The sequence below is a fragment of the Cydia pomonella genome, chromosome 9 (assembly GCF_033807575.1).
Source record: "Cydia pomonella isolate Wapato2018A chromosome 9, ilCydPomo1, whole genome shotgun sequence".
Classification (NCBI taxonomy): Eukaryota; Metazoa; Arthropoda; class Insecta; order Lepidoptera; family Tortricidae; genus Cydia; species Cydia pomonella.
In genome coordinates, this window is record NC_084711.1 from 20,751,613 (window position 1) to 20,763,337 (window position 11,725).

The 11,725-nt window shown below is 37.9% G+C and overlaps 1 protein-coding gene across 1 annotated transcript in view; it reads left to right on the forward strand.

Annotated features, from left to right (window-relative positions):
• Positions 1-11,725, forward strand: part of LOC133520940 (protein hobbit) — a 56,973-nt gene that overhangs the window by 7,485 nt on the left and 37,763 nt on the right. The window contains exons 6-12 of the mRNA XM_061855647.1: positions 1,986-2,078; positions 3,449-3,520; positions 4,786-4,875; positions 6,693-6,872; positions 9,716-9,860; positions 10,572-10,730; positions 11,439-11,635. Of these exons, the coding sequence (XP_061711631.1) occupies positions 1,986-2,078; positions 3,449-3,520; positions 4,786-4,875; positions 6,693-6,872; positions 9,716-9,860; positions 10,572-10,730; positions 11,439-11,635 (936 nt within the window). The remainder of the gene's footprint in view (positions 1-1,985; positions 2,079-3,448; positions 3,521-4,785; positions 4,876-6,692; positions 6,873-9,715; positions 9,861-10,571; positions 10,731-11,438; positions 11,636-11,725) is intronic.

Consider the following 11,725-nt stretch of genomic DNA (forward strand, 5'->3'; position numbering starts at 1 on the left):
CAGTATTCATCATATATTTGTATAAAATGACTAGTAAAATATGCAGACGACAAACTAACCTATATTGTTTACTCTATACACGTTCATATAAAAACACACAAAGGTGATGTATTATTGGCCGGTACAGTAAATAAAAAACAAGCATGTTCATTGTTTTCGATTTAGTAGGTATACAAAATAGTACTAGATTTTTTTTTTTATACTACGTCGGTGGCAAACAAGCATACGGCCTGCCTGATGGTAAGCAGTCTCCGTAGCCTATGTACACCTGCAACTCCAGAGGAGTTACATGCGCGTTGCCGACCCTAACCCCACCCCCCCCGTTGAGCTCTGGCAACCTTACTCACCGGCAGGAACACTTTTAGATGGTAAAAACTTATAGCTTCTGATTCTCTTTGGAATTGTTCTTCTTTTTACCTTTGTCCATCTTGTGTACAAAGCTAGCCTCGTCTTCTGTAACTTGTGTCTCAGTCTAACCTTGCCTGGTTCTCAAGCGTTCCTTCTCTGATCTTAACATCCAACTGGACTTGAATTTAAGATAATCCAGAGGTAAAGTGTCTAAGTAGGATCTTGCAATTCCCGATAATTATTCGCCTCGCTCTGTAGCTCCGTACATACCTCGCTCCAGCATAGCTAAGATGGACGGCTGTCTATCATTTGTCACCATACCTGTCACGCAATAACAAATACGTAAGTGCGAAAGTGACGAATGATATGACAAGTGACAAAAACAGGACCATGATACCGCTGCAGATATTCTTTAAATTAAACACATTAGTAATGATGTCGTGATGTGGGTCCTTCCTCTAGCTGATGAATTTCAGGCATAGGTCGTATACCTACCGTATTCCGTAACGGTCGTTCGGTGGTCGGTGTGTATCGTTTTTCGTATTTCTACAACTTGACGTCGTATAAATGTGCTTGAATCATTATTTTTCGATATAGATACAAATACACTAAAACGTGTTCGCGCAGCGACCAGCATAAATTGACCTGCGGCTTAATGACCCTAGGTCAACTTCTAAATTCCATGGACTCAATGTCAGTTACCCATGTCATAACTCTGCTCATTTTGAAAAATCTGTTCTTTTCATGTCTGTCAAAATCTTTAACCACTTGCCAAATGACCTAAAATCCCTGGATTGTCAAGGATTTAAAAGCAAATTATTTAAGTGGTGTTTACAAAAAATGTTCTACTCAGTCAATGAACACTTTGTATCCACCAATGCTTAAAAAAAATGTTATTCCATTTTATTACTATTGAGTGCTATTGACATTTAAATATTATGAATTATTAAAAAAAAAAAATTGTTTGATACTTTTCTATATGCATGACATTTGCCTATTATTATTATTATTATTCTTTTTTATAATTATTATTGACCTTTTTTATATAATACTTTTTTTTTTTTTTTATTCTGACATTGTTATACTTTTATTCTTAATTGGTTTTAATGACATGCATACTGAGAGTCCAAGTATTGTACGCCAAATTCTGGCTGATTGTGATGTAACAAAATACTAACCCTACCACCATTTATAACCACTCACATTCAAACAATATATAATTTGTATTGTATTGTATTTGTATTGTATTAATCTGTCAGGAAGCGAGCCGGGGGTCGACCTCGACTAGTTCAATTGGGAAGACGCACAGTTGGAGTGCCATCAACTCCCAACGAACGCGTAGGCGTGCCGTCTCTGTCACACGATATAAACCATTATTTCCATATTTTTTGCGAAATATCACTTCAATAAACGTATTTCAAGATGTCAACTAATAATAATAAGCGGCCAAGGTGTTCACAAATATCTGAATACACCTCTATTGTCAAGGAGACAATGTTCAGAGGAGTGCGTGTTCAGATATTTTTGAGCACCTCGGCCGCTCCGATATTACTGATGGCGACTGTACAATTGATAGATTACTATCTGATTTTGTACCAAAGTTTATGTCATTATATTCAAGGTTTTTTTATTTGCAGAAAATCCATTGCGCCGTCAGCAATACTCAGATATCATTTCTTGATGAGCTTCACGAACTGGTTAAGAAGCAGAGGCGATACAAACGGCCGCAGGTTAGAATTACCTATTTCATTCAACTCAGGGATAATAGTTATTTGTTTTACAATTATCAAAGTTGTTATTTAACCGCTCGTATTAATATCCGAGCAAGCGAAAGATGGCGAGTGGTTCGAAAAGTGGAATCTTGAGCGTAGCGAGGGTTTCAAGGCACGAAGGTTCAACAAACTTTGCCTCCGAGTGAAACATACTTTTTTTTCACCACATCAACGCGAAGAAAATACTAACAATAAAATACCAAAAAAAAAACACACTAAATCAAATCCAAATGAACGTAATAAAAAGAATATCATTCAAAATCATCATTTAAAAGTGTACCAAGTAACATAAGGAAACACCTCAAAATTTTCATCTGATTACTTTGTCCCTCGTGTGGATAAAATGCAACTTTCTCATTCGTTTTTGAACAATCAAGAGGGCCTTTACCAGTTGGTGTGGTGAAAAAACCATTTCTCCTTATCTGCATATCAATCACTTTCCTTTCATATCCTTCCATATCCGAATGTAGGGTGTTTAATTGAAACTGAGGGATATCAAGTGCAACTCTTTGCATCACGAAATCACAGCTATTGGACGACTTAATGAATGGATTAATTTATAATTTACCCATAAAATTTAGCAAGTCTGTGTACATATACTGCTTTGGAAGAGTAATTCGTATTCCTGGGATCGAAGTACATACATAGGTCACTAGATAAGTTTTGCAATAGACAAATGTGAAATAGACAGGTGGCCTATCACATATACTTTTAAAAACTATATTTCCATAGACAATGATTGGCTGGAAATTATCTACTTTCTTTTTAAATTTACTTATTAAAAAAATCTTAACTTTGTATGAAATGAAAATGTTGTATAAAATATGCGTAAATCGGCCTTAGCCCACGCTGACGTTTTCAAAGTTTAAATCTATTTTTTAATAAGTAAATTAAAAAAAAGTAAATGTTTTCCGCCCAAACGTCTATGGAAATATAGTTAAAAAAATATATGATGTTTGACGACCGGTTTGGCCTAGTGGGTAGTGACCCTGCCTACGAAGCTGATTGTCCTGGGTTCAAATCCTGGTAAGGGCATTTATTCGTGTGATGAGCATGGATATTTGTTCCCGAGTCATGGGTGTTTTCTATGTATTTAAGTATTTATAAATATTTATATATTATATATATCGTTGTCTAAGTACCCTCAACACAAGCCTTATTGAGCTTACTGTGGGACTTAGTCAATTTGTGTAATAATGTCCTATAATAATGTTTATATTTAAATATATATTTATATGTGATAGACCACCTCTTTGTTTCAAATTTGTCTATTGCAAAACTTATCTAGTGACCTACGTATTTGAATATGTTGTTGCCCATATCTACAGGTTAGGCAGTATGCTGCTGAAGACCAAGAGGCGTCGCCTGTGCTGCCCAGGTTGTCACCTGTAGTACCAAAGGTTTGTTCCATCAACCTCTGGAGTAGGGTGACCAGATGTCCAGTATTTTACGGGTTGTGCCGTATTTCAGGCATGAATTTTTCGTTTTCCCGTAATTTGGCGAAACCAATACGGGGCAGTACATTGTCCAGTAATTTTATGATTCTATGGCATTTAATGATAAAAATACCTATTCGAACAATACTTATTGTTTCGCAAACAGCAGTGAACACTTGCGTGTATTAATGTTTTAAGGGTAATTCATCGGGGATGTCAGAATTTGTATGTATGTATATGTTATTTAGTTGATAAATTCAAATTTTCTTATCCACATATGTAATTATAAAATTTTATTTTTTTATACTAGGTCGGTGGCAAACAAGCATACAGCCCGCCTGATGGTAAGCAGTATCCGTAGCCTATGTACGCCTGCAACTCCAGAGGAGTTACATGCGCGTTGCCGACCCTAACCCCACCCCCCTCGTTGAGCTCTGGCAACCTTACTCACCGGCAGGAACACAACACTATGAGTAGGGTCTAGTGTTATTTGGCTGCGGTTTTCTGTAAGGTGGAGGTACTTCCCCAGTTGGGCTCTGCTCTAGATCTGGAATGACATCCGCTGTGCTGATTTATGATTGTTTTAAGGATAATTCATAAAGAAAATCAAATTTTGTATAGGTTAATGTATTAGATGGCTAGAATAATCTTTATTGGCACACCTCAATAAAATATACAGCTTAAACAAAAACAATTAGCAACAATTATTGCATAGGTTATTTAGTTAATTATTTCACATTTTCCTTCCTGTATACTATAAAAATAGTCGTGTTTTTAAATATTTACATTGTTTTCTAAAGTAAATCATTAAGAGATTTAGCATATATATATATAGGATGATTGATGATGCCAAATTATTGCAATAAAAAAAAATTAGTGTAGATTTTTAATTAAAAATAAAACGGCCTGTGATGACATCATATATCTCTTCATATATCTTGACGACCTGTCTGGCCTAGTGGGTAGTGACTCTGCCTATGAAGCCGATTGTCCCGGGTTCAAATCCTGGTAAGGGCATTTACTTGTGTGATGAGCACGGATATTTGTTCCTGAGTCATGGGTGTTTTCTGTGTATTTAAGTATTTATAAATATGTATATGTTATATATATCGTTGTCTAAGTACTCTCAACACAAGCCTTACTGAGTTTACTGTGGGACTTTGTCAATTTGTGTAAGAATGTCCATATTATATTTATTATGTCCTTATTATATTTTCCGTTTTTTCCAGATATTTAGTTTAAAGATTGACACAACGAATGTGACGTGCATAGACAACGTTACGAAAACAGACTTTAAGGCATCGCTCAACAGTTTCCAAGTAAGTAATCACTTTTTAGACAGCACGGTTTGCCTCCTCTTTTTTGTTACGGACGGCTAAAGAATGGAATGCGCTCCCGCCCTCTGTATTCCCTGATAAATATGACCTCGGTCTCTTTAATGCAAGAGTGAATAGGCTACTACTGAACCGGTGAGCTCCATCTTAGGCCCTGTCTTTACTTTCCATCAGGTGTGACTAGAGCCAATCGCCGATCAGTTTTTAATAAAAAAAAAAAGCAGGAATTGAAAATCATTCATTGATTCGTATTCCAATACCTTACTTACCAATGACATAATTTCAGTTTAACACAAATTTTGCCACATCTTCTTAATCATCCAGTAACTTTGTCGCCTTTTGTAATGGGGTTCGTTTGCGTCTAATCTGATAGTTCTGATTTTTTGCAGACTTGTTTATGATGTTGGCTTAATGAATAATCCAACTTTGTGACCTCGAGCGCCGAAGGCAACTTTGTCAAAAAACGGTTGTCTGTAAAGTCGGTTTACTGACGATAGTTGAACGTGACAACGTCATAAGAAAATACTGATGGAATGGTTTCATTTTTGAAAAGAAAATTTTAATTTTATTTGTATGATAGACATTTTGTATGGATATATTTCACTTCATACTTGACGAAAACATGTAAATGTATTATTGTATAGCAGCTGTCCACGCGGACGCATCGCTCACTCAAGTAGGAGAGAGACAGATATCGAACGCTGCCGAACGCGGAGGCCGATTGTGCCTCTTTGTCGCTCGTTGCGCGCTCTCGCTTGCACTTCAAGCCTTAAATGGTACGCCTCAGAGCGAGGTAACGCCGCACGAGTCATGTTTTTTCGTGCGTGCAGCCGGCTCCATCGAATTATAAGACGTTGTCACGTCAAAAACGAAACAATCGCGAAAATTTAGGTAATTTTTTAGATTTGAGTGATTTTAACTGGACTAGTTTTTGATATTACCTTTGCGGGGGAATATAGCATTGATTGGATCTGGTGAGCCGACTTTTTCCCCCTCTTTTATAAACTTTGAAAGCCTTTATCTCGGAAATCATTAAGAGACTTCTAGTTTCGTATTATAGCAAATTAAATTTAATTTTAAAACACCCTGAGTAGGTACTAAATACTAGTTTTTTAGGGTAATAATCGCCCAAATTTAAAAAAAAAACACGAAATTTTCGCGCTTCTCGATTTTTGACAAAGTTGCGTTCGTCATTGGGCCAACATCATAAACAAGTCAACAAAAAATTTGAACTACCGGATTTGATTGAAGATTGACTGTAAGAGATCCCTTATAGGGATAAGTTCGCCTATGTACATTGCCAACATTTTTTATATTGTATCTTTACCTGTCCCTTATGTACAATAAAGTGTTTACATACATACATTTGGCCAAATGCCAATAAGTTACTGTATAACATCAATGTCATCATTGCAATGTTATGATCAATGTTGCAATGTAATGTTACCATCAGGCGTTTCTAGTGATGAAAACCGAAGGTGGCCTGTAAGAACTGCAATACAATATGCCAACCTCAAAATAGTTATTTACGATACAAGTGCAGATTTTTTTAATTATATTATGTAATTAGTAATGTATGGGTCTTGTTATCCGGAATAAATGTTTTTATTTTTTTATTTAACCTTTTGAACGCCAAAGACGTCATATGACGCGCGCGGCTACAGCCCAATATCAACCTTCATGCGTACCGACAAGGTTCACGATTACGCGCCGCGTGCGATAGGCGTGGCGTTCAAAAGGTTAAAGAAAACAAGAGAATAAAATCATGTATCGAAAATTAAATGTTGACTAACTTTTTCCAGGTTAACTCCCGCTTTAGCGCCGCAACGGTACACACGGACGCTGCAGGCGTAGAATCGAGCGCTCGCGTGCAAATGTACGTGGCGTTGCAGATGGAGCAGCTGGTACTAACAGCGCAATGTCGGAAGGAAACTTGTGAAGATGTTTTGTTGTATAATAATAAACTTAAACTGGACGCTAAGGTAAGAATTCAGAATCATTTGACTTGTGAGTCCCAGGGTGCGGGAGATTTCCAAAATGCATGCCATTATGAGTTTCACTAGTCGTTATACCACCTTACCGCCTGCGGGGAGTCACTCGCATATATTTTTCGAGTCTTTTTGGACCTGACTGTAAAGAACGTTAATCTTTTCGTAAAGTCTCTAGAAAATGATTCAAGTTTCTACAGAATACTTAACGGGCTGTCAACACACATTTCGTTGAAGTTGTTGTTACTTAAGCACTTTTTAAGAAAATCTATTTGTTCTATTACAACAAAAAAAAAATGTTAATATTAATTATATTTTAAAGACAGTAGCCATACTCGATACATGATGGGACGGAATCGGCTCGATAGAAAATAATTGCAAAGATTGGTCTAAAAGTCACCATTAAACGATTCTGTCTTTAATTTTCTGACTTATCGGCGATTAAAATCAAAATTTCAGAAAATTTGTACCGTAAAACTACACAACTATAGTGCGGGGCCCCAACTGTGGTCCAGCTAATATGTCAAACAAAACCAACTCGATGGCAACTTAGTTGTGACATCTAGTTTATTATTTGAATATTTTTTCGTTTATTAATGTTCGTACTGCCGAGTGAAGCATTTGACCGATAGGTGGCGCACTTTTTCAACTTAGTCTGTCGCCTCAAAGAAATACCGGTCGGAACGTGTTTCAAAGAACTCCGTAAACTTTTATTCAAACATACTAGTTAAAGTGATGTCTGCTACTCAGCGTTGTTTTTATATGGAAGGTAATGATTCTTGCATTAGATTAAACTTTCATTTGCTGTAGAAATGTACTGATTTAAGAAAATATATTTTTTTTATTGTTCTCTTACCCTCGGGTCTCAACTATAGTCCTAATTTTTTCTTGGACCATAATTTAAACCGAACTTATTTTTGCTGTAGAAAATGATGTCGCGGGACAAAATAATGAGAAGAAAAGTTGGGAGGCGGGCATACAAGTGTTATAGTGAAAGGCAAATGGAACATTGCCTTACGGACATCACAAATAAAACCCTAACTCAACGCGAAGCTGCCAAAAAATATAAAATCCCTAGAAGCTCGATAATTTTGAAATTAAAAGGTCTTCGAATGAACAAAGTTAGAGAACCGGGCCGTCTGCGTATTTTGTCAGATGCCGAAGAAGCTGCATTTGTCAAACATGCAATTGAAATCAAATATCATACGAAAAGTTACAAAAAAACGGTTGATTCCTCCTCAGAAAGCGATGACGACATCGAAATTCCGTATGCTTCAGACTCGTCCTTGGATCTCTCAAACGAGTTCGCAGATGAACCTGCAGCTGGTATTCCAGATACAGCTGATACGCTACATTCTACGGAGTTTATTCCCAAGCCGGGCGAGTATGTTATAGTGGAATACGAAGGTGAACAGTGGTCGGGACAAGTCAAAACAATCGATAGTGATGGGGCGTATGTAAACTGTTTGACACGTTGTGGACTGTCTTGGAAATAGCCTGAGAAACAGGACTGTATATACTATCCAATGGACAAGATTATCTCCGCAATTAAGGCCCCGACAAAACTATAGGCACTAAGTGGGCATTGTTCCGTGTACCGGAACTTGACTCTAAATGGGGATAACCAAAAAAAAAAAAACTAATGGTTGATTTTTAATATAATAGTTGAGAGTTAATTATAAAGAACGTCGCTTATTTTTATTTGTTATATTAGTTTTGTTAAGCAATTTAAGAGAATTTGCTAAGAATTAAAGAAATAAGACTATGATTGTGACTATTGTGATACATAATTTGATTAATTAAAACCTGATCTCACTTGAATTGTGTTTTTTGATGTATCTAAACCACGATGTTAAAATAAATCTCTCAAATATAGTCCTAATGTACCATAATACGCGTTTTCAGTACGAATAATAATCTGGCCTATAGTTGGCCACATAACATACAACAATGGTCCAATTTTAATTAAATAAAAAAGTAATCATAATAATCATATTTTTTATTTTCACTCATATATATTTATTTAACACGTCTTACTTTATCTAAAAACATAAACGGGGTTTTTATATGTCAATTTATGAACGAGGGGGACAATCTCAAACTTGAAATCCGACTAATCCGGACTATAGTTGTGTAGTTTTACGGTACCTAAAACGTTAACGAGTAATATTACTCAAATAAGTCACATATTTTTTTATTTCAATACTTTTCTTATTAATTCCCTTGGCCATGCCCAGTAATGGCTCAGTTTCATTGGTGGATAGCGCCCGCGTGCGGGGTGCGGGAGATTTCCATAAAACATGCCGTAGGCCCCGCATTCGGGGAACTGTTGTCATTGGTCGATAGGGCTCGTATGCGGGGTGCGGGAGATTTCCAAAATGCATGCCATTATGAGTTTCACTAGTCGTTATACCACCTTACCGCCTGCGGGGAGTCACTCGCATGCTGTATATCGACCGACCTATCGACTTATGAGTTTCTCTAGAAGTTATACCACCTTACCGCCTGCGGGGAGTCACTCGCATGCTGTATATCGACCGACCTATCGACTTATGAGTTTCACTAGACGTTATACCACCTTACCGCCTGCGGGGAGTCACTCGCATGCTGTATATCGACCGATCTATCGACTTATGAGTTTCACTAGTCGTTATACCGCCTGCGGGGAGTTATCGACCAATGAAACTGAGTCATAACAGTGAAAGATGGCAGTACATTTACTGTGGCTACAGAATGTTCTTTGACAATTCACCTCTTCCTCTATTTCAAATTCTTTGGTGTAACCGGCTAGGGTAGACCTCTGGCGCCCGATTATAACTAGTCCAAACCTGTTACAGTTAGAAAAAGGCGTGCTGAACCTCTATCTAATCCTTAGCACGCTCAAACTGTCCTACGACCATGAAAACGTGTACCGATGGTACACCTCGATACTGGAGAGGCTTGACAAGACCAAGCCTATGCAGATACAACCAGTCACCTTGTGTAAGTAATAACTCTAAATGTAAATAGTCCTAAAAAATAAACTGGTGGGAGAATCAACTTTTCAGCGTCACTCGTTGCCATGGTTACGATTAGTTGTCCAGGGGACAAAAGTTCATTGAAATACTGATTTTATGGTACTTAAATGTATCAAACTTGCGTTTTTGTGGTCGTTATAACCAATGTCCATAATGGGCCCCCTACTAAGCATGTTAATAGAACGGCATACAACGTCTCTTCAAACAAACAGTGCCACTGCTGTCCCTTGGATAACGGGACAGGATAACAAAATAAAAAAAGTTTATTCACCCTGGTGTATTAAAACATCTTTACACACTAAAACCGTAACATTTCGATCGGCCCGTTTAGAAAATTCGTGTCCACAAGTACAACCAAAAATCTCATAGAAAATTTCATGTCAAACATTATTGAGTCATTTACGAATAACATAATTATTTACGATACAAGTGTGGAAAATAGGAAATAGGGGATGTTACGCAAAACTCTGCGTAGAGGGCGCCATCACTACATTCTGACGGCTTACCACGAAACACGAAAATCGAGATTTCGTTATCTGCCTCTATTACTCTTGCATATTCGAGCGACAAAGAGGCCAGATAACGAAATTTCTGCCCAAATGTATAAAACCTAAACCTAAAAACCTATTATGATTCAATTACAAAACCAGTTTCCCCAAAATTTTACCCTTTCCAGCTCAATCTCCAGGCCTCCTGGACAGCATACTCCGCGCATGCGTGGTGCAAGGTTGCGCTGAACTTAGACATGGTTCGCTCCGTGCTCGATTACCTGCTCCTCTTTCGATTGGTTGTCAGGGTCTCAAGGTCAAGTTGGATCAGCTGGTGGACACTAGAGGTCAGTGACACCTTATACAATACATTAATTATCAAGTTTACTCTGCGCATGTGTAGTTCAAGGTTGCGCCGAACTACGACATGGTTCGCTGCGCGCACGCCACCTTGCTCTACTGTCGATTGACTGTCAGGGTCTTTAAGTCATGTTGGATCAAATAGTACACACACACACCACAACACCTTATATATATACCGTGTTCGATATATTAACTGTTGATGCCAAGATGCATCAAAATATAGTATTTTTAAACGTCAAATCGTAGTCACGATGTAGTCGCTTTTAGTTTCGCCGACACACATTTCGCACATCACTAATTAATATACATATATGTTGGCGCAACATAAGTATTCCTACGAAGACCGGTTGACGACACATGACGTCACACACATACGTCACGGCTCCCCGCTCCGTGTACCTACATTAGACTGCACCGTACAGCCGAAGCGGCTACACATATTATATATATTACCAAAAATACATCAACGATGCTGTATATAGTTATTAAGTTAATAAAAAAATACGATAGTACTATCCTGGAGTTCTTCATCAGAAGAGCTTAATTTGAGGAGTATATCGAACATTTTGGCGACCGTGACAGGACACCAGGTTCATTTGTGCCAGCGGTGTTCTTGCGCATTTGAAACATATTGATATCCGTCATTCCGTCAAATAGGTCATAGTATTGACAGTAAAATTAATCTGTTATAGAGGAGCCCTACACAGCTTCATTCCCCCGCGTTCTTCTCGGCTCTCGGCATTGGAGTACCGAATTACTTGTGGATTCTGGCTGGTTGGCATGCGATTCGAGAGAAGAGCCTCCTCCGCGGAAACACCATGCTTGGGGTGCGGCTCTGCTAGCTGTTGCCCTTGTAAAATGGGGAAGCCATGGACCCAGAGACTCTAAGGTATAAAAAAAACTCCAGTATTCTCGGAGTGATGAACCGTTCCCGCTGACGATTATACTCTTTTCCTTCCTTCGGTCCTATAAACTGGTC